General features: G+C 36.5%; 1 protein-coding gene and 1 long non-coding RNA gene across 3 annotated transcripts in view; one reads left to right on the forward strand and one right to left on the reverse strand.

Annotated features, from left to right (window-relative positions):
- Nucleotides 1-12,963, reverse strand: part of LOC150050917 (myosin-8) — a 30,530-nt gene extending 17,567 nt beyond the window's left edge. The window contains exons 1-15 of the mRNA XM_090349535.1: nt 12,754-12,963; nt 11,801-11,944; nt 11,548-11,704; nt 7,431-7,458; nt 6,291-6,399; nt 6,107-6,199; nt 5,905-5,968; nt 5,098-5,196; nt 4,908-5,011; nt 4,378-4,516; nt 3,115-3,233; nt 2,878-3,027; nt 2,277-2,447; nt 603-912; nt 434-501 (exon numbers count right to left, since the gene is read on the reverse strand). Of these exons, the coding sequence (XP_090205661.1) occupies nt 434-501; nt 603-912; nt 2,277-2,447; nt 2,878-3,027; nt 3,115-3,233; nt 4,378-4,516; nt 4,908-5,011; nt 5,098-5,196; nt 5,905-5,968; nt 6,107-6,199; nt 6,291-6,399; nt 7,431-7,458; nt 11,548-11,704; nt 11,801-11,944; nt 12,754-12,963 (1,965 nt within the window). The remainder of the gene's footprint in view (nt 1-433; nt 502-602; nt 913-2,276; nt 2,448-2,877; nt 3,028-3,114; nt 3,234-4,377; nt 4,517-4,907; nt 5,012-5,097; nt 5,197-5,904; nt 5,969-6,106; nt 6,200-6,290; nt 6,400-7,430; nt 7,459-11,547; nt 11,705-11,800; nt 11,945-12,753) is intronic.
- LOC150050916 (uncharacterized) overlaps nt 1-23,849 on the forward strand; it is a 168,065-nt gene that overhangs the window by 21,124 nt on the left and 123,092 nt on the right. The gene's annotated exons all lie outside the window — the stretch shown is intronic.

The raw sequence follows: 23,849 nt of genomic DNA on the forward strand, positions 1-23,849 counted from the left end.
CTCTAAATGGTTTCCAGCTATTGTGTTAAATACATCTCAGGGACAAAGATGTGTTTTGGTGAAAGGATGTTCTAATGAGTTTATCCTATTCTCACAGAAAAGCTCAGGAATATTGTTAAATTACAACATTAATGAGCTAGGAATATATGAGGATACCTTTGAAATGTCTCAAAAATCAATTTCATTGTAAATAAGAAGCTTCAAAAGATACTTTAGTATTCCCAAACATATTCTTTAGAAAATATAATAAGGAATAATATAGTAAGTAAAAGATCCATGCTAATAGGAATATTTCTCTGGCTATATCTCACCTAAAGTAAATATTTGAAATGGCTCCTGTCAACATTTCAACTCTCCTAGTGTATTCTAAATCCTATATTCACAATAATTCATAGAAACTGAATAGACTTTTTCAGTTGAAATTTTACTTTACCCGGAAAAGAGCAGACACAGTCTGGAAAGAAGAGCCCTTCTTTTTAGCACCCTTCTTTGCACCACCATCTGAAAATAAAGGAAAACATATCAGAGAATTCCAGAGCCTGGAGTATCACAGGAGCACTTGGTAGATGAAATTTTACGTAGATTAAGGACAAGGCAGGTACCTGCTTCTGCACTAGCATATGTAGAAAAGAGACTGGCTAGAGTCTTCATTGCTGACTTCTGGTATAGTCCCACCACAGTGTCATTCAGGGGGTCCTTGTTCTTGTCCAGCCAGCCGGTAATGTTGTAGTCTACGGTACCCGCGTAGTGGATCAGAGAGAAGTGGGCCTCGGCTTTGCCTTTGGTAGGCTTGGGCTTCTGGAAGTTATTGGACTTGCCCAGGTGCTGGTCATATAGCTTGTTCTTGAAAGATGTGTCTGTTGCCTTAGGGAACATGCACTCCTCTTCCAGGATAGAGAAGATGCCCAGTGGCTGAATTCAGAAAAAAGTAGTCATTGGTGTCTATCTGGCTTTTCTCAAAAGACACTGACATGGTAACTGCCATTTTGTTGAAGTATGAGTATTCCCCCATTAAATAGATGCAAAAGAAAACCAGCAAGTCAGAATTGCAGGTCAAAGAAGTCACTTTGTTATCCCTGAAATGACTTACCCACCATTTCTTTTCAACTCATTCTGTAATATTTTTATTACTGAAAAGAATAACTGGATACAAACTCCAAAGGTCCGCCTAGCATTTGTGAGTATTTTGTTAAAATGCTCTTCTTCTCCTTGATTTTTAAATTAGCATGCATTTGTTTTACAAAGAGCATGTCATTTACATACGTACACACAATATATAGTTTTGACCCTTTTGTCAGTCTCTCTTATTCTCCTTCATTCTTAAAACAATTTGAACAAGTTTCATTGTTCTATTTTCATGCAAATAAAATACCCCACTCATATTCATCCTATTCATTCTCTCTGTTAAATCTCCTTTCTTTCACTGGTATCTACCCTTGAGTGGTACCTGTTCAAAAATACTTTCTCATCATCACAGTCCTTTTCCTACTAAATGAATAAATCTGTTGTCAAAGTTTTATTTGTGCTGTGAAAAGAACCTACTGACTTCAGATGATGTTGACACTATTCACAATAATGAAAGTGCATAAATAATCCAAAGTTTTATTTAGTCTCCTTAAATATAGATTATGAAGCAGCACAAGTTATTTAACTTTTTGACTTCTAATGAGTTTTCATAAAAGCACTGGCTTGACAGACTGTGAATTAATTTTTATTTAGAGAAATATATTTATTTCTGCTAATGATGCTTTAGATCATAATGGAGACAGATTAGGACTAGTAACGGTGGATCTTCTAATGAAGCAGACCAACTCAAACTGAGTTTTCAGTGTAGCTCTAAAATTATATTAGAGATAGTATTTAGAACAAACTAGGAAAGAGCAAATTGAACCTAACCACTTTTTTTTTTCCAGTCCTGGGATTTGAACCTCGGGGCCTGAGAACTATCCTTGGGTTTTTTCCACAAGTCTAGCACTCTGCCACAACACCTTTTCTGGCTTTTTCTATGTATGTGGTACCGAGGAATCGAACCCAAGTCTTCGTGCATGCTAGGCAAGCAGTCTACCACTAGGCCAAACTCCAGGCCCCGAACCCAACCATTTTTAAATCTTTCTTATATCAAATTTTACAAAGATTTTGAAAGTTATTCCTGATTATAATTTTTCAAATTTAGATCCCAAAACTATTTGAAATTTTAGGGAAACTGTCTAGAATTGCTTAAGGTATTTAAGAAAGCCATTTTTACAGCTAGACTTTTCCTTGGAAGCCAAACAGACCTTCTCGATGAGCTCGATGCAGGCAGCCAGGTCCATCCCGAAGTCGATGAACGTCCACTCGATGCCTTCCTTCTTGTACTCTTCCTGCTCCAGCACAAACATGTGGTGGTTGAAAAACTGTTGCAGTTTCTCGTTGGTGAAGTTGATGCACAGCTGCTCCAGGCTGTTGAACTGCAAAATAATGTAGGGATTTCCATTGTTAAAGGGGTTTATAGGAAAATAATCTACTGAATATGTTTTTATCAAACCATCAGTGGATAGTAATGCAGGTACAATTTAAACAAATTTTTCTTTCTTCAAAAGTCCCAGGAAATATACCTTTCTAATGAATTCTGGGCATTCTTTAGGGATCCAGCTACTCATTACACAAGATTTCTAATAAAATCTACTTCCTGACTGTTTAATCCACACTGATCATTCAATAGGTATCACAGTTATTACTTTATGCCACCTATTATGTATTTTGAAGATGGCTCTCATTTTAGATTTGATGTTGGAGTAAGCAATGGGGACAGCTATTAATGTAAGCAAATAATCATGTAGAATATCAAAGTACTCAATTGCGTCCTTCTTGCTTTTTATGAATATAAAAATAGCTCACATCAAAGATCTCAAAGCCGGCGATGTCCAAGACCCCAATGAAGTACTGCCTGGGCTGCTTGGTGTCCAGCTGCTGGTTGATACGGGTGACCATCCACAGGAACATCTTCTCATAGACGGCCTTGGCCAGGGCCCCCACCGCATTGTACACCTTTACAAATACAGTAATGATGGTTGGTGTTATTAATGATTTCATGTAAGCCTGGGATGTATGTGATTCATTGAGGTGTGTACTCACCTGCTGCACAGTCTGGCCTTTGGTGACATACTCATTGCCAACCTTGACCCTGGGGTAGCAGAGGGCTTTGAGCAGGTCAGCAGAGTTTAGACACTGGAGATAGGCTGCCTTGTCAGCAACTGTAGACACACAAATCAGGAAATGCTGTTTAATGATGGATATCCCTTTTGACCCAATCTTTCCACTGTTTTCCAGTCCAATTTCCTTTATTAAATAAAAAGCTTTTTAGATTGATGTAAGGTCAAATGAGATTTCTTTTGAACATTAGAGCATGTAATGGCCTGTGAATAGTTGATCAGTTACACTGGGCTTTAGAGATTTCTTGTAAGTAGCTTTTGCAATTTTTTAATTAACAGTGAACATATTTATTCATTGTTGTAATCTTTTGAGTAAATAAAAACTAATGGCTCATGTAAGTATGCCATTCCAGAATTAAGGCCTTAAGTTCAAGCCTCAGTACCAGCAAAACAAAGTAAAACACAATCCCCATAGTTCCAGCTCTTAATAGATAGTAAGCATCATTGAAAAGATAGATAAATATACCTTTATACTCACTGTAGTGGAAGGAAAAAGAACATTTGGACTTTTGGTTTGCCTTTTATGTCTAACATTGATTGATTAATTTCTTTACCTAGTGAGTGTAATGTAAATGTTTCATGTAAGAGGAAAAGAGAAATGTCAGGCTGAATTGGTCAGGAAAGGCTTTTAGAAGCCAGATACTTTACTTTGGGTGATAGGACCTATTCCTTATTTATTAATGTCATATACAGAGTATGTGACATTCCTCCCTCCAGTTATTTTTTTATCTTGCTTTCTTGTGTTTTTGACAAGTGTATGTGTAGACTATACACCCATGCATACAGGATGCCTCTGAATGCATCTTTTGACTCTTAATTGGCACATTATCTATTGCCAGCTACGAGTTTTTTTTCCAACCTAATGTTAAGTAGATGACAATACTAATTTATCTCACATACCTACCTGCCATTGCCAGCGTAAAGTAGGAATAGTGTCCCATAACATTCCCTCTCCAACTATCTGGCCTTAGGTTGTGCTTGTTAGTGGTTCTTGTTCATTATATCTCTTTGAATTGGATTAAAATGATGGAGAGATGGAGATATGAGGAAAAGGCCTGGTGAGGGAAGTTTGCTGTGTATGTATGTATCTTTCAGATTTCTAGTTACAGTGGAAAGATGATGATGCACAGAACTTAACCTTGACTATATTCTTTTATCCAAATCTAGATGATGTTTCATTTGGTACCTTCAGTGCCATCTGGTTCAGCTTGCTCTTCTCGCTGTTTTTGCTTGAACTTCATATTTCCATAATGCATCACAGCCCCTGTGAGTTTATAGATGGATACTTTTTCTTCAGGAGAGAAGCCCAGGATGTCAATGGCACTCTACCAAGAAAGATGCAAAGACAAAGGTTAGGGCAGAAGGCACTACTGATTTACAAAATTTTATAGTATGTCCTAAGATAATAAGTATATTGGATTGTTATCATTCCTATAGGAAATGGATTGTAAATAATATATGTATGTGTGTGAGAGAGAGATAGAGGTAGGGGAAAGAGGAGAGAGGTGGGGGAAAGAGGAGAGAGGTGGGGGAAAGAGGAGAGAGGGGGAGGGAGAGAGAGAAATACAGAGAGAGAGAGAGAGTGGGGAGGGAGAGGGGGGTGGAGAGAGGGAGGGAGAGAGAGGGGGGAGGGAGAGGGGGGGGATGGAGGGAGGAAGGGAGGGAGGGAGGGAGGGAGAGAGAGACAGAGAGAGAGAGAGAGAGATTGACTCTTACATCAGTGGCCATCAGCTCCTCTTGGTCATCAATGCTGGGGACCGTGATCTCCCCCTGACTGACGAAGGCATAGTCATATGGGTTGGTGGTGATCAGCAGCATTTCTAGTACACAGAATTCAGGGTGGATGTATATATTAGAAGATGTTAAAACAACAGCTTTTAGTCTGCAATTTTAAGTTCTTTCTTACCAATTAGATCTGGCTTCTTATTAGATGTGATCTGATAAAAGATATGGTAGCTTCTTTCTGCCTTTAGCTGGAAAGTAACTCTAGACTTTTCTAGAAGATCTAGAATAAGAGAGAGAGTGGGGGGGGAGAGAGATTAACTAGAAAAAATATTGTATCAATACTTCTGACCTTAAATAAACCTCAGTGACTTTGGCTAAAATTGGGAACATTACAAATGGCTCAGACTGTAGGTGCATATGACAGTTGCCTTTTCTGAAACAGCTAAGGTTTCATACGGGGGCATCTATGAGTTCTGTATTTTAGTTCTTCATCCCCTTGTATGGATCACCTCAGATTCACTCTGTGGTAATGAGATTTCTTGGTACATTACACGAAGCTCAAATCAAGCATGAACCCTAAAGATATATTGTGAAGCCATAGTTAATAGAAATCCATAGGTTGCTCTAGTATTTGAACAGGTGAAAAAAAAGTCATTGCCAAGGTAGGAATTTCCCTAGGATGCATTACAGAACCAAGTCTGAGATTGAGATTCATTGTCTTTCCATTCCATTCTTGTTTTCTTTCTCTTTTCTTTCTTTCTTTTCTTTTTTTTTTTTTTGCCAGTCCTAGGCCTTGAGCTCAGAGCCTGACGCCAGTCCTTGGGCTTTTCTCAAGGCTAGAGCTCTACCACTTGAGCCACTTCCAGCTTTTTTCTATGTATGTGGTACTGAGAAATCGAACCCTGGTCTTTGTGCATGCTAGGTAAGCACTCTACCACTAGACCAAACTCCGAGCCTCCGTTCTGTTTTCAATGGTCCTGTTACTCACATGTTTCAATATCAGCAGATGCCAACTTCCCTGTGGTACCAAAATGGATTCTAATGAATTTACCCTTGAAAAAAAAAGAAAAAACATTGAACATATTAAGATATCGAAGCACATAAAGAGGTCCAACCAAAACTCTAATTTAGATGTGGCTATTCTGGCATTGAAGGACTGAAAAGACCCCTCGGGGACCCAAGAGACTTACAAAGCGAGAGGAGTTGTCATTCCTCACAGTCTTGGCATTGCCAAAGGCCTCCAGCAATGGGTTGGCACTGATGATTTGATCTTCCAGCGTCCCCTGCAAAGGCAAGAATAGTACTTATATCTGGGATTCAGACTTCTAGGAGCCCTGACAAACTCTGAATCTTCATTCTGACTACCAGACTCACCTGCATTTTGCCAGATTCTTCCTTTTTCTTCTCACCAGTAACTGCAATTGTTGCAAAGTACTGGATGACACGCTTTGTGTTGACAGTCTTTCCAGCACCGGATTCTCCACTGTCAAGCCAGCATCAAACAATATGTGAGATGTTAAATTTTGTAGCAAATGAAACTAATTCTGCCACCAGTGTTTACTGTCATGCATCTGCCCTTATGTTTCTCTGTCATAATCTTCTAGATCTTCTCAACCCACAAATGATTCATATTTTTTATCTTTCTTTTCAGTTACAATAAGTAGAGAAGTGATTTCATGATTAATTTCTTGGGTTTTTTAAAATATGTTAGGATCTTAACTAGGTACTGGAGCCTGGGTTTGGGAAGTTGTACAAAGCAGCCACTCAATAACTGTGACAAAAATGGAACAATTAGTAAGAAACTACTACAATATGTGCCTGTGCTCTTCAGCTTCCTTAGATTAGAGCTAGTCTAAATAGACAGAAATTCCTTAAATAGGCTTTAAAAACACATCATTGGGAATATTCTCCCTGATCTATCGTACAGTCTGTGTGCTGCGCTTTTTTTGCCACATACTGATCTCTGGCCAAGCTCAGAGAAGACATTTACATTCTTTACTTCCAGGAAAGCCTTGTGGACCCTTCAAGGCCAGACTAGTAAACAAGATATTTGGATATCATATTATTTTACATTTAAACTCAACATATGTTCTATAATAAAGCTAAAATGATATCTAGTTTTTGGTTGATTATACCATTTTTTTTTTACCAGTCCTGGGCTTTAGCTCAGGGCCTGAGCACTGTTCTTGGGCTTTTCTCAAGGTTAGCACTCTGCCACTTGAGCCACAGCACCACTTCCAGCCTTTTTCTATGTATGTGGTGCCAAGGAATCGAACCTGGGTCTTCGTGCATGCTAGGGAGGCACTCTACCATTAGGCTAAACTCCTGGCCCTGATTGTACCATTTCTTTAGTACATAGTGATTATGATCGTAGTATTACATGAATGTGTTAGAAATACCCATTGTACAATTAGTATTTGTTAATAAAATGTGGGGAACAAAGATCAGAACTGTGACCCACATTTTCAACATCTGAGATAATTGCTATAAAAAAAGAAGAAAAAAATTACATACGTGATCAGGATGGACTGGTTCTCACGATCTATGGATAAGATAAAAATTATCAGTAGAAAAAAATTTATACATTACACTGGGAGATAATGAAATCAGTTGAACTCAGGCACAGCTTGAGCTTGTTCCCCATTATTTTTTTTAAAAAGTCACCGACTTTGTTTTTTGTCCCTAAAACAGCCAATTGCCACTTAGTTAAAATTTGTGGAAATGAAAGTCAGGGAATTATCTATTTCTTTTTTGTCTTTTATTATGCTTATTATAATAAATGTATATAAAACAATATCCTAGATACTTTTAATATATAGTTCATTTTATTCATATTGTTATGTACTCATGACTCTCCTTTCTCACTCTTCAGAGAGCTTTTCATTATGTAAAACTGACTTCAGATTTTATACTCAGTAAATATAGCCCTTCATTTGTCCCATTCCCCAGTATCTCACAACCACTGTTCTACATCTGTTTCAGTGACTCTATCTCATACAAGTGGAATCATATAGTGTTTACCTTTATTTGTGGCCTTTATTGGTGGCTGACCTACTTTACTGAGCACAGTGTCCTCATGGCTCAACTACGTTGTAGCATAGTCATAATCTTCTTTTTAAAAGGCAGTGTGAATTCCTGTTGTATGAACATACTACATTTTGCTAAACTACTCACATGTTGTTGTATGCTAGGGTTGTTTCTACATATTAGTTATTGTAGAACAGTACTGCTATGAACGTGGGTGTATACAACTCTTTTAGACCCTACTTCAACTCTTTCAGGGAATAATGAGGGTCCATACTACAATTATATTTTCAGTTGATTCAGGAATCTCCTTACTGTTTTCCCACAGATCATGAGGGCTCTAAATTCTCCATATTCTTCACATCATTTGTTATTCTCTGCTTTTTGTTTGATGATAGTCATCCTACTGTGCATGAGATACATATTTTATTTCTTTAAAATTACTGTTGTGGGAAAATTTAAACACAGACAAAAACAGAGGCAATAATTGAACCCTTTATCTTACAGGTACAATAACTACTGACATTTGGCCAGCTCTAGATCATCTCTACACCATCTCACTCATACCGTATTATTTTAAAACTCTAAAGAACACATAAATTTTGGGTAAATGGTAGAATCATAGAATTTTAAGGTTACAAAAGACCTGAGAATTTTCTTAGACCTGTTAGGCTGAGGCAAGATTATGCATTTGAATCCATATTGAGATATGTATTGATCCTCAGTTCCACAGACCCCCCAACTATGAAGGAAAAAATTTGCTAAGCTCTACTCTTCCATTGGACATACAGAAGCTAAGACATAGAGAGGAAAAAGTGATTTTTCTAATATCAGTTTTATAGTTATTAAGGTCAAAGCTATTCATGTCTTTTAACTTGCAGTTTATATATTTTTCTGTTTCCAGGTTCCTCCAAGCTTTTGGTGTCATTAATTTGACTGCCGGTAGTACAAAGCTAATAATATGAATTTGCTTTTATTGATTTTATTTTTATGTTAATGTCATGTATATTTCTAAATAATAGTATATGCCTATGTGATAGATTGTGTTTATTTCAGGTTTTTAATACATGAAAACTTTAAATTCTATACTTGTAGAGACTTCTAAGAATATCTTCAGAAAACACAGATACAATTCCTGATATTACTTAGATTGTTACCTATTTGCAGACCAGAGACGCTTTTTTTCAGTGGTGCTGTGGGTTTGAACTCAGAGCCTCTTGCTTGGATCTCTATAGCTGAACTTTAAAGGTCTATTCAAGGTAATAGAGTTGTTTTTTTTTAAACTATATTCGAATTGGTTTTTCTAATATGAGCAAAATCGTGGAAGATCAGATTGTATGCTGTGGGAGAGGAGGTAGGAAAACAGTGTTCTGGTCCTTTTGGCAAATACTAAAAATAGCAATAACCTGGTCACCTGTCACAGTTATGCAGGGTTTCAAATGATATTCACGTTTGGGAGCTGTAAGTGATCTTGAATTTAGAGGAGCATGAAACCTTGGGAAGTCAGTTAGAGTGCATTGCTGTAAATGCAGCTGCTGAGCTATTAAACTCCATGCCAGCAGCCGGGGACAAACTGGGAGGTTGCTAGCTTTGTGGGCAATTAGAGAACAGTTTCCTGGCGTAGAATTATTTCAGAACACCTAGCCAGTTTGTAATGGGAGATTTCTGTTTTGTCACTTTCTTATTATCTCTCTCTCTCCCTTAAAAACCTATTTAAAGACAAGCACAACAAAACAAATCCTTCACTTCCCAACAGTTCACAAAAGAACAGAAACAAATGAATATAAAATATTTTCAGAGGCAGTACATTTGCTGTGTGAAGGTAATCCGTATTAATCCTGTATTTGAGCCAATAATGTGTATCTGTGCCAGATGTTTATGTTTTTGGTAAGGCAGGTAAAACAGACTTTGTTACAATATTAAAAAAAAAAAAAAAACAAACAAAAGCTGGCTACCAGTGGCTCATGCCTGTAGTCTTAGATCTAAAGATCATGGTTTCAAGCCAGCTGGGACAGGAAAGTCCATGAAACTCTTATTTATGTCCAATTAATAAACAAAAAGCTGAAAGTGGAATTGTGGTTTGAGTGATAGAGTTCTATAACTTTTTTGCTTCAGCAAAAAAGCTCAGGGACAGTACCCAGGCACTGAGTTCAAGTTTCACTACTGGCATACACACACACACACACACACACACACACACACACACACATTAAAAATAAGGATGATTTTTTTTTTAATTTGCTAAAAGAAAAATAGGTACTTTTTCTTCTACTTTGAAAGGGACTACTTCAAAAATCTTTGGGAGGAAAGGAATAGTACTTTATTATGCTCTGTCCTTGAGGTTATCAAAATTAACTTTGTCATTTGAAAGTAGAGAGAATCTACAAGTTCTTCAATGGTGGCTGAACTGTTTTGATTATTGTGGAGGAAGTGAAAGCTTAAAAAATTATTTTTTTACTTTATTGGCGTGTATATGTATACAGATACTGGGGATTGCGCTTAGAGGCATTCCTGGTCAAGGCTTAGGAAATTTCTATAAATTAATGAATTCATTTGATTATATAAGGGGTTTCAATTCAGCATGTCAGTTAGTGATTATAGAGTATCTTGATCAGTATACCCCTTTCACATCATTCTCCTAGTTGAAGTATTTTGTCATCTGTTGTGGGGCTTGAACTCTGGGTCTGGGTGCTGTCCCTGAGCAATTCAGCTCAAGACTAGTGCTCTACTACTTGAGCCACAGCACCACTTCTGGTTTTCTGGTGGTTATTGGAGAAAAAAAATCTCATGGACATTAATGCCTAGGCTGGCTTTGAACTGTGATACTCAGCTCTCAGTCTCCTGAATAGCTAGGATTACAGGCCTGAGCCAACAGTGCCTGGCTAGTTCTGACTTTTTGTTGGGTAGCTGTTTCTTGGATTTGTCTGCCTCAGCTGGTTTTGAGGCCTCAGTCCTCAGATCTGAGCCTTCCAAATAGCTAGGATTATAGGTGAGCCTCATGTGCTATTTTAATTTTTATATCCAAACAGAAAATTTTTAAAAATGTAGAAAGCAATAAATATATTTGTTTTATCTCGGCTTCTACTTCATAACTATTAGCTTGGGAAGATCAGGGAAAGGTTTTTTTCGTTGTTGTTGTTTGTTTGTTTTTGAAAACAGTAAAGTCCCATGTGTTTGGGGTATATTTTTATAAGACTCAGTGGTACCTATCTGTTCATAAAAGATTATATTTACACATTTCTTTCATTTTTTTTTTAGTACTGGTGGTTGAACTCAGGGCTTTATGCTTGCTAAGTCATTGTTTTACCACATGAGCCACCCCCCCAGCCCTTTTTTTTCTGTAACTGTTTTCTGAATAAGGCCTCTCCCCCACTCATAACTCCCTCTTCACCCCCTGCCCAGCTGCCATAGATCACTAGTGGGGATGATAAGTGCACCACAGCTGGGAAGGTAGCTGCATGCTGTGACACCTAGATTGCTTGACATGGCCTCCAACCTCCATCTGATCTGATGAATCTTAGCTTCTTGTTATCTGGGATTATAATCCTGAATAGGTAGCACCTTTCTGTATTTACACATTTCTGGGAATAGGTACTCATTCACTCACCAGTCAGCATGAACTGATAGGCGTTGTCAGAGATGGAGAAGATGTGTGGCGGGGCTTCCTGACGCTTTTTGCCTCTGTAGGCAGCCACCACCTCAGGGTTGTATACCGGCAGCCACTTGTAAGGGTTGACGGTGACACAGAAGAGGCCAGAGTAGGTCTGGGGGAAAAAATACCCAATAAATTCAACTACATGCCTCTTGTTTTTTTTTCTTTCAAATACATGGGTGGAAAAAAGCTATAGAAAGATACTCACATAGATCATCCAGGCTGCATAGCGCTCTTTGAGGTTATACAGCACTCCAGGCTCATGCAGGTGAGTCATCATGGCCATGTCCTCGATCTTGTCGTATTTCGGAGGGTTCATGGGATAGACTTGGTCTTCCCTGACGGTCAGAGTCTGTGAGACAACAGGAGGCCAGTTTTAACTAATTGTTGGAAATAGGATTTATGTTTATTTTGATTATGAAACTAAAATAGTACATACTTTTCGCTGTGTGATTATATATTTAAAGGTATAAAGTATATTTATTTTAAAGTTTAATTTGCTAATACAATGTTTCCTATAATAAGCTGGTATACTATTTTGTTAATACATAGTAAAATTGTACAGATAAATGGGATCAGAATGATATGCTATCCATTAATGTAGCCTGCATTGATCAGATTCAACCACCCTTTCCCCTCCTCCCCTCTAGGTATCCTACTCTTGGACAAAGAGCGAAAGGAAGTGAAGTCAGCATACTAACTAGAATACTTACATGCCTGTGTTTCTTGGAGCACTATTTTATTTTCAATGCTTTTCTCCCCTCTCACTAGTTTTCTCCCTTCCAGATTTATCACTTAATAACATTTTATTTTTTTATTTTACTAGATTAAACATATTTATTTTTCCTTCTTATTCATCACAAGAGGTTTTGTTCAAATAATGGAGATAATATACATTATTTAGCCAGATACATATTTCAGGAATCCCTTGGAGTGGAAGTAGTTTTCAAATTTGGAGATTTAAATTGTGAAGTTGGGAAGGGGGAGACAGGAGGTTATGACTTGACTTGTTTTGCCTTTTGAATCTAATGTCTTCTCAGGTGGTAAGAGGATATTTGTATTGGCATTAGAATTAGACGTAGTCTAGCAAGTAAGGCTTCCACTCTTGAATTGAAATGTTAAAGAAATGGAATGGAGTTTTCTCCTGGGGTTTTCACTTACTGCTCCACCTTCCGTCTTTACAGTTACTTTCCCTCCTTCTCTGCTTTGTATGACGCTCTTCACATAGGATTCCTTGGGCTCCGCTACAAATGCAGAGGTTTTAGCGTCGAAAGGCTTGTTTTGGGCCTCAATTCGCTCCCTTTCTGATTTTCGAAGGTAGGGAGCGGCTTCACCAAAAATAGCCATCTCGGCGTCCGAACTCGAACTCATGGCTGCTGTTTATTTTGCAAAGACTTCTGCATTGGGGAAAAGGAAAACGAGAGGGGGAACAGAAAGCAGAAATACCAGGTGAGTTAGAGGTTGAAATAGGAGAGGGGCTTAGCACATCTTGTGCGGGCCTTGGTCCTCCAGCCTGACAGTCACAGTCTGAAAGGGCACATTTGGAATGAAACTGTAATTTGAGGCTTCATTGTTAGAGCTTTGAAAATTTCCTTTCCAGATCTTGTATCTTGATCCTGTGGGCTAGATACAAATGTTTTCAGTTAAAAAAATCTCCAAGGAGTGACCATCTCTGTAGCTGAACTGTTGATAGATTGCTTTAAAACAACTGTCATTTAATTCCCACTCCTCTTCTGCATATGTGCATTGGCCATATGCTTGGAAAATCAGGTGGTTGGAAAGGAAAGTAGATAGTTTTAAAGCTATCACTAGTATCGTTGTCTTTTAGATAACACTTTCCTCCCAGAAATCAAATAAATATCTCAGCCTCTTTATTATGTTAATACTTACTTTTATGTGTACTGGTAGGTTATTCAAAGAATCTCATGGTATATTCTAGCTCCCTGAATTTTTCACCATTTGGCTTGTTACCAAAGCGACTTAGCCTGTCATAATCCCCGAATCTCTTTTGACACTCCTTTGACATGAGAGATTTCAACTATTAGTTAACAAATCTAAAAACGGAGAAGTGAGAGTTTCAATATAGATCCCTTTCTTCCCACATAAATTTCATGGGGTTCTTTTATTTTTCTTCCCAAAGGGAAAAAAAATTAAGACTTCATCTCATGCATGTAAGTTATTGTCTTGTTAATAGATATGCCTCTGCAATGTTGACATGTTAAATTGGTTGGATTTTTCTTCATTTTCTAGTAGTAAGATTCTTAAGGAAGGTCAGGAACTGACTTAAATTACAACATGTCGAATTATGTGAGTAATGCTTTCAGCTTTTTAAAAAGAAAAGACACAAATATCTCTAACAACAAATAATATTGAATCAGCAAAAGTGGCTCAACTATAGCTTTTATATGTGTGCTTACACTTTTAGGCAAGAATTTTCCTGGACTGTTTTAAAAATGCCTGTAAAGTGTCTCAAAATTCACTGTTTTGCAGTTGAGACAAGTTGGCATGGAACAGTTGATCACCACTAGACAATTGTAAGCAGAGCTGAGAACTCACTGTCAAAACCAATCCTGTCCTAAATGAACTTTGAATCCTGGCACACAAATCACACCCGGAGTAAGACATTCTAGAAAATAAAATGACTTTCAGGATTTGTATCAGCCATTCAGGGACGCTTTCTACTGAACAACAGAAATGGTGTCTAATTAAGAGTTGTACATAACTTCCATGGACTACATCCCCTTGGCTATCTGTAAATGAACAAAACCAAGTCTTACCTCTGAAATTCCAGATGTAAATACAGGGTCCAAACTGTTCAACACTGCAAAACAAGAAGTGTCTATTGAGTGATGTCCTCCTATAATTGCAGAATTTTTGTTATAGAACTAAAATTACCCCTCCCTCCAACTTTCCAACTTTCCCCCACTAAAACAAACACTAGAGTTGAGAAGAAGGATATTTTGCTCAGAGAATCCCCTGGTTCTTGGGGTCCCAAGGCTCTCCCCACTTACCTCTGGACTCTTGGTGGAGATAAGGTATGAAGACCAATCCTGTTTATATAGGAACTAATGTGCTGATGCTGCAGCTACTTCCTCTTTGTTAGGGCAAGACATTTGGCAACATGAACCCTCAGAATAGTTTGTAGTGACATTTGGCATGTTTGGATATAATTAGAAGTATTCATATCATTTTGAGTATGTGAACCAATCTCCTATAAATAATTTGGCAAGGACTGACCTGCCCTCTGAGAATGCTTTCTAGTGTGCTGGGAAGGGAATCTTGGACAGTGCCTGGTGGGGACTTCACAGTGAGTTCTTAAGAGCTGTATTCAATTTGGCAAACTCTTTGAAACATGACTGTGTAACCCAATGATCAGATGCCCAGCGACCCACTGCTCTCAGGATCCTCACTACTTTTCCTTATTTGTTCCCACAAGACACCCCCACTGCATTCCCTTGGGCCATGGCCAAGCCTCATCCTTGGAGTCTGGGCTTGGACAGCAGAGCCAAACTGAGAGGAGCTTCTATACTGAGTCTTCACCATTGGGCCAGCAGCTAACACTGAGAAGAAGTATTACAGGAACTAATGTGTTTGTAGAAAGAAAATACAGCTAAAGAGGAAAGAATGTCTAGACCTCAAGTATACTGTGACAAGGTACACACATATAAGCAGGATATTATACAAATATGTAGAACATATATGTCCTATAAAATGCCTTAAAATTAATATAGGCAGTTTTCATACCACTAAAATATATTTTATATGTCTTGTAAAATACCATAAAATTCATGTCTGTAATCTTCATGCCACTAAATATATTTTATATCTTATTCTATAAAATTTTATTATGGTTCATTTTACTTTTATTTAACATGTCCATTTATGTGTACATAAACGCACGTAAATAGTGCATCTTGATCAGAGTCACCTCTTCTTTTTTACATTAAAATCTTTCCTTTCAAGGTCAGATATAACTTACATATAGGCTAATTCACCTTTTTAAGGGGTTAATTATGAGGGCTTTTGGCTTATTAAACTTTATTGTAGGTGTTAAAAATCAGCTACTAATTTTTTTTCCAGTCCTGGGGCTTGAACTCAGGACCTGAGCGCTATCCTGGGGCTTTCCTCAAGGCCAACGCTCTACCACTTGAGGTACAGTACCACTTCTGGCTTTTTTCAGTGTATGTGGTACCTAGGAATCGAACCCACATCTTCGTGCATGCTAGGCAAGCACTCTACCACTAGGCCAAACTCCTGGCCCCTTGCCACTAAATTTTTAAGCACTCTTTTTTTTCATATATTTTTTATTATAATTAATAGAAGGGTTACATGATATTTGCCAGATAGAAGGTTCATTAATTCACATACATTGATACCCTTTTACATGTCTTGATCCCCATTTCCCTCCCTCCACCCCCCATCTTGTTTTCCCCCCTTCCCTATCAAATTTCAAATAACCAAATACAAATACATGCGATATATCAGGTAACAAAGTGAGATACTGTAACAATATGAGATAACCAAGAAACAGCAAAAGAGATGAGAGATAGCATAGTACATTACGGACAACAATCATTCATTATTATTCAGAGATTTTTTTTAATACACAGTAACAATTCCTATCACATACATGATGCTTCAGAAAGATATTGGATTTTATGATTTCTTCCATCTTGCTGCCTGTTGAACTCTCCTACCACGTTTAATAATTTATTTGATTCTCTTATATTTTCTGTATCATGTACTAATAGTTACAAAGTTAATTATCCTCTTCTAATTTGTGCATTTTCCCCTTCCTCCCGTCCTCCCTTTCTTCCACCATCCCTCCCTCTTTCCCACTCTCCCTTCATTCCTCCCTTTACTTCTTTTTTTTTTGCCAGTTCTGGGGCTTGAACTCAGGGCCTGGATACTATCTTTGAGCTTTCTCAAGGCTAGCGCTCTACCACTTCAGTCACAGCACAACTTCCAGCCTTTTCTGTGTATGTGGTACCGAGAAATCGAATCCAGGGCTTCATGCATGCTAGATAACCACTGTTCCACTAAGCCACACTCCAGGCCCCATAATTTTCCTTTTCTTATGCATTGTTTAATGACATTTACAACAATGTTGAATAGTACTAAAGCAGTAATAATAGGTTAATGTTATTTTAATATACTTGGCACTTGTGTGCAAATTTTATTCTTGTCTTTTTCAGATTAAGTTTTATCTTATTTCTATTGGTTCATAATACTTAAATACTTTTGTGGGAAAATGTGGTATTTTGATATAAGTATACATTGTGGATTACATCTAATATTCTATCAAGTACCAAAAATTTCTTGAGTATTTCTATTTAGCTTTTTAGTAATTTTTATCTATATATCACCCCAACAGTAAAATACAATTAAAAAATTAAAAAAAAATCCAGAAGTACCTAAAAGAATAATTTTGATCTTAAAAGGAGATGAATGGTTCCAAGAGAATTGAAGACATCTATATAAAAATTTGTAGGTTAACATTTGTAAGGAAATGGAAAGACTTAGAAAAAATCATATTAAATGAAGTAAGCCAGACTCAAAGGAAGATAGGCTCAATGGTTTCCCTCATCTGTCGTAATCAGTAGAAATCTTGGGCTCTCCTAGCAGAGCTTTACAATAGAACAAAATCTAGATACATAAGGCCACATAGGATGATACTAAATGAAAACACCTCCAGGATATAGAAACAAAAGCCATATAATGAGTGATTGTTGTCCTTAATGTACTATGTTATCTCTCATTTCTTTTGCTGTCCCTTGGTTATCTCATATTGTTACAGTATTTTACCTGGTTATTTGATATATTGTATGTATGCGTATTTGGTTATTTGAAGTCAGATAGGAAAGGGAGAAAAACAAGCTGAGGGGCGAGGGTGGGGGGAGGGAAATGGCGATCAAGACATGAGAAAGGGTATCAATGTATGTGAAGTAATGCACCTTCTATCTGGTGAATATAATGTAACCCTTCTATTAATCACAATAAAAATATATGAAAAAACAAAGCCAAAAAATTGTCGGTTAAATACATAGAAACATTCTCCATAGTAATAAAAAGGGGAACCATTAAATGTATGATATTTAATAGATGAATAAGCAAAATTGGTATATCTCTGTAGTGGAATATTCTTCAGCCATGAGGAAGAACAGTATACTGATAGGTGTTCCAATACCAACAAACTTCAAAGATATAATATTAAGTAAAAGAAACCACACACAGCCTACATTTAATGATTTTGTTTTTATTAGATTTACTTGAAATTCATTCATGGAATCAGAAATTAGGTCTTTCTTGTGTGTTTTCCACGTGACTGATTCCGTTTTCTTGAGTTACATCATTTTCTGGTTTGGGAATGAACTTCATGTTAATCTTTTTTTTTTTTTTTTTGCCAGTCCTGGGCTTGAGCTCAGGGCCTGAGCACTGTCCTTGGACTTTCTCAAAGCTAAAGCTCTACCACTTGAGCCTCAGCACCACTTCCGGCTTTTTTCTATGTATGTGACTAGGCTTAGCTTATTTTTTACCTGCAAATATCCTAAGAATTGGAGCACCATTTGTGGAAGATTATCCTTATCCTACTAATTTGCCTCGGTAACTGTTGAAATCTTCAATGATTTTTCTTATTTTAAAATGGAAAGGTTTTGCTTTTCAAATGACTACATTTACATATTTCAGACTTCTAGAGGCATAGAATAGTATTCCATGCAAACCTTACTTCTTTTCTCTAGCTCTACTCTCTTCAGGTCAGCAGTAGCTATCAGATTGTTGGTGTCTTTCAGGAGGTCTTCAGTGAATGTACAGATAGATACTCAATCTTCCCTTTTTCCCTACATGACTCAGTTTTTGTGAATGTTTTAGACTGGTGTTTTAAGCTACTTTTTAGTATTACATGGTGAGAAGAAAAACATTGTTCTATTTAATAAGCACAAATTGATTCAAAACTAATCAAGCTAAAAAATTAAGTTTAATTAATTTCTCTCTGTAAAGCAGAATGAAATACCAAGAATTAAGGCTTAATTAATTTATTTATACTTAAGTTATCTTTCTAAGAAGAAATAAAATCTGAACAATAAAATGTTCCTGGTAGAACTGAACTTTGGATATTGGAGTGAGGCAAAATCCATTATAATACATAAGGGTTTTTTTTCCTGTTCTATCAAGAACTAATTTTCACCTCCATATATCATCTTCTTTGAAAATATATGTATGAAAACATATGAAACTATTTATAAGTCTATTACTTTGGGATACAGAGCTTTATCTTTATTGTTGAGTTTGATACTTATTCAAATCATTTAGGTTTAAATTTTTGTCTCCTTGGTCTATTTTCAAATAAGTTCAAATTCATATCTTCTACTCTGATTGCTCATAGATGTATCATGAATTTGGGTTTGATTTACTCAGAGGTATTAATTAAGTCCATAGAAAACTGTAACAATGTATATTCCTGGTAAGTCATACATTTTATGAGCCATATATTTTGCTTTGAATTTTATTTCAGGTAATATCAGTTATGTTGTGTTTACTTTTGGGTAGCATTCCTATGAGTTATCTTTTCAACTTTATTTTTTCATTCAACTTTAAAGAAACAGTTAGCTATTTGAAAAAATCAATTATGAGGGCTCTCTTTAGCTGATAAGTACCAGAGCAACAAAATAGTTGGCATACCTTTTTAGAATGTTCACAGTGCTCTAAAGATCAGTGTAACTAGTTAGATGTCATTCTGTGTAATTTCAGGCAAACCATCCAGTCCCTTTAAACCTCAGTTTACTCCCCTGCTAAGGAGAGAATTAATTATCATTTAATTTCCTATTACCCCATTGGATTATTGTGGGTATGGGGTTACTATATGAAGTACTTAACATAGTACTTGACAGTGGAGAAGATATTTAATAATTGCTGGTTATTCTCACTTCATTTGACGTCATGTGCAAGATAGGGCTTTTTCCTGTTAGTGATGGCATATTGCTGCTATGTTTTAAATAAGGAACTGACCTTAAGATTTGTTTTAAACACAGTCAGGGCAGCACCATGGAAGATGGATTGGAGGACTGGAACAGAAATGAAGAATCCACTTAAGCAGTTGTTGTGCTATTTTAGGAAGGAGCTGAGGACCTGAACTATAAATGAGTTGCTGTTGAAAAAGAAGAGGGATAGACTCAAAAGACATTTAGGCTGTAGATTTCACTGCCCTTGATGTGAGATAAAAATAATTTTACTTGATCAAAAATCATTGATATTATTTTTACATGTACAATTTCTCTGAGATTGAAAGAAGCATTTCTCATGGAGAGAGAGCATAGTCGTAAGTGATAGCCAAAGGATGATGCTTTTCAGGATGGAAAATTGCAATAGTAGACTTTCTAATTAAAAGAAGAAAATTTTAAACCAAGCATGGTGGCTCACGCCTGTAAATCTTGTTACTCAGGAGACTGAGCTGTGAGGATCATGGTTCAAAGCCAGCCCAGGCTGTGGCTCAAGGGGTAAGATGGTTGCCTTGACCTAAAGAGTTCAGGGACAGCACCCAGGCCCAAAGTTCAAGCCCCATGACCAACCAAAAAAAAAAAAAAGCAAATTTGCAGGAACAAGAACACTTTGCTACATTAAAATACATTTTTCATGTGGGATTAGAACTGAATAAAGGTAAAGAAAAACTGCACAAAGTTAAGACAGACATGCATAGAATTTAACACAGTCTAGAAATGAGCTCTTTGTGTTATAACAAATTATTAGATGATAAAAGTGACTTTTCTAATCACTAGGGGAGTGGCAGGATTTAGTGAATGGGATTGACACATTTGGAAAAACATTAAATTACATTTTTGACACCATTTATAAAAGTAGTATATAACTGGAGTTTTACATGAATAAAAGAACACCATTAAAGTCATTAAAGAAGATGTAGGAGAATATGTTTATGCAACAGGATTAGGAAAGTTTTTCATGCTTGTTCAGTTTTTTTTGGGGGGGGGCCTTAGTTTACTTCCTTAGCTAGTGATCTTCCACTTTAGCCATGCTTCCAGTCTTGCCTTTTTGGTGGTTATTTGAAGGTGAAGTTTAGGTAACTGCTTCCTAACCTTGTTTTCAACCATGATCTTCAACATCTCAGCCTTCTGAGTAGTTAGGAGTGCATGCAGGAAAGCCATTGGAAAGATGTTTAATAAGACAGAGCCACCACACATTAATAAAATTGAATACGTAAAAATTTTTAACAGCTCTGATTCAGTAAAAAATAAAATAAAAGCTCTGGTAATAAGCAAAATTAAATAACAGCAACACAAGAGTATTTTAGCAACATATATCACAAAGAACTTACATCCAGAGGTTAATCAGAAAAGTAAAGCAAATCCATGAAAAAGAAAGTACTAGAAAATTTGATAAGTAATTCATGAAAGAGGAAATATATAGTCAGTAAACAGAAAATGTACGCAATGTTAAGAAAGATGAGGCTGAACAATAGAGAATTAATACCCATTAGGTGGACAAAATAAATCAATAGCAAATAATGGTGTTAGTGTACTGGATGTTCTTATAGTTTGTGAGTAAGGGTGTAAACTTTTCAGGGTGTAATTTGTTGTACCTGTGAAGTTGAAGACTGCCATGGGTTCACTATTTTATGTCTTTTCCTACAAAAGCACACGGAAAGATGTATTGCATTTAAGGCTGTACACTTAGCATTTCTTTCAGATATTCCAATTTGGGTAACAACTTCAGTGTTCATTCAGTTACTTTATAGTTTAATTCGCTGGCCACCTGTTAAGTGATGTGCTCAAATGTTGTGGTCAGTGGTTGGAATTTGACACTCATTTTAATCTGAGATTTGGATCAGCATAACGTATTTTCCACTGGTTCCCTTTGAGATATAATACTGAAAGCAGAAAACCTGTTGTAAATAGCAATGAGCCATGAAATAAAGAGTTCTGATGGGTAATATATGAGAAAATAAACTGAGATATATTTGCTAATGCCTAATTGTAGTTATATTTCAAACCTTTCTCTCTATAAAGATAACTTTTACTTAGGTTGTTTGTGACCATTCATTTCTTATAACATAGCAACTCTTCTAAGATCTGGCACAAATCCATTGTCCTTACTCTTCTTGCTAGTATCCACTTACAATTAAGCCGAAGGCAAGCTTAAGTTACAGTCGCTAATGACCCTTCTGCTCTAAGAGTCACTACCACAAATTAGCTTGCAATTCCTAAGATTCCTTCTGCTCTAAAAGTTCCTCTACTTTCTCCATCCAGTGAGTAAAAACAGATGAACTGTAGTTACTTCAGACATCTGTACTTACTTTAATGTGGAACTCTTAAAATTATCTTGTCTTGAACCAAAGTCAGCAACTACCTCTCATATGACTCATGCCAAAGAAAAATATCACTTAGATTCATCTATGTTCTTGACTGTATCATTGGTTATTTTTACTGGTGAATAATATTCCATTGTGAAGCTACATATTTGGTTCATATATTTCCTCTCCCCTGTCCCTTTTTTGAGATTGTACTTCATCCTGTCACCCAGGATGATCTTGAACTTTAAATTTCTGAACTCAGTTGCATCTCTTGCCTCAGTCTCCTAAGTAGCTGTGATTACAGGTGTGTAACGCCATGCTTGGCTTATTCATCTGTTTTTATAATGGTGGATAATTTTCTTATCATTTTGTGACAATATCTTACATTTAAATTTTTTCAATAATAAGGAGTGTAGTTAGATAATAAGGTAAGTATATATTTAAACTTTATGATTTATACAAAAATGACCAAGCATTTCTTTCCAAACAGTTTACATTAGTTGCTCAAAATCCTCTCCACTTTGTCATTACAATCTGTAATTTTAGTGATTTGGGGGGGTTATTATTGTCCTAGGACAGTAATATCAAGAATCTTTTTTTGTGTGGTTATAAGAATTTTAAATGTCATTACTAAGTGTCTAAGCTCATATTTATTGGACTTTTTTGTCTATCATGGGATTTGAACTCAGGGCCTGGGTGCTATACCCATCTTCTTTTGCTCTGGGCTTCGGAGCTTTGAGCAAAGGCCACAGCTCCACTTCTGGTTTTCTGGTGAGTAATTGACTATTTGAATCTCATGGGCTCTCCTGACAGGGCTGGCTTTGAACTACAATCCTTAGTTCTCTGCCACCCTGAGTAGCTAGACTTACAGGCATGAACCACCAGTGTTGGCACTTTCTTCTTGTTACTCTTTTCAATATGATCTTTCTACACAAGTTGTTGTTTTGCATGAGTATTGCATCTATTTTCTGCCAGCCTATGGCTTCTCTTTTTGGGTTTCTAACAGTACCTTGATCATAATACCTTTTTTATTTGAAGAGGACTACATTTTTTCTTATTTAGCGTTTATTGTATTCTCCTTAAAAATTTTTGCCTGAGATCACAAATATTTTCTCCTGTGTTTTTCCTTAGGTATTTTTATAATTTTAGGATTTAATTAGGTCTGTTTATTCTATTGGAGTTGTTGGTTGTTACTGGAGTTGTTATTTTGTTACCAATAAGTAATTCATTCTGTACAATTTGTATCAAGAATTTTTCCCCCCATACAATTATACAGGTAACTTAAAGAGTCATCTAATGGTTACATAAATACTAGATCTATATCCTTTGTCTTATTTCATTTATTTTTTTCTAACCTTACATTAAAACTACAGTATCTTAATGTGGACTTCTGATATTTCTTTTGAAAACAGATTTTCTATATAGTGTAGGTTGGCTTGAACTTGCCATCTTTTCAGTGCCTGAAATGTGAAATCAGCTCTGTTTCCTGGTAAGTTTTAAAAGTCCATTGAGTAAGGTCTCCACCTTTGTACTATTGCTTTTTCAAAATTGCTTTCTCTACTGTAGGTTATTTATGTTCCCATCTGTATTTTAATACCAACTTGCCAATTTTTGTCCCCAAAATGTCTGATAGGATTTTGATTTACATGAAATCTACAGATACAAAGTACTGGCAGATTTATAATATTGGGTCTCCTCACTCAAGGACATGGTCTCTCTTCCCCTCCATTACATATTAGTTCCATTTCATTTTCTTTCAGCAAGAATTTATAGATTTTAAGGCAGTGATTTTTTTCCTTAAATTTTTGTGTGTTTATTATATTATTTTGTGGTTTCTTTGATGTTACTGTAAATGGTATTGGTTTTAAATTCTCACTTTTTACTTGTTAGGCATTAGTATAAAAAGACAGTTTTCATTTGCTGAACTTGTGATGTAAGATAGGTTCACTATATT

This window comes from Megascapheus bottae, chromosome 17 (assembly GCF_031878675.1).
Source record: "Megascapheus bottae isolate mThoBot1 chromosome 17, mThoBot2.hap1, whole genome shotgun sequence".
In the NCBI taxonomy this organism is placed as follows: Eukaryota; Metazoa; Chordata; class Mammalia; order Rodentia; family Geomyidae; genus Megascapheus; species Megascapheus bottae.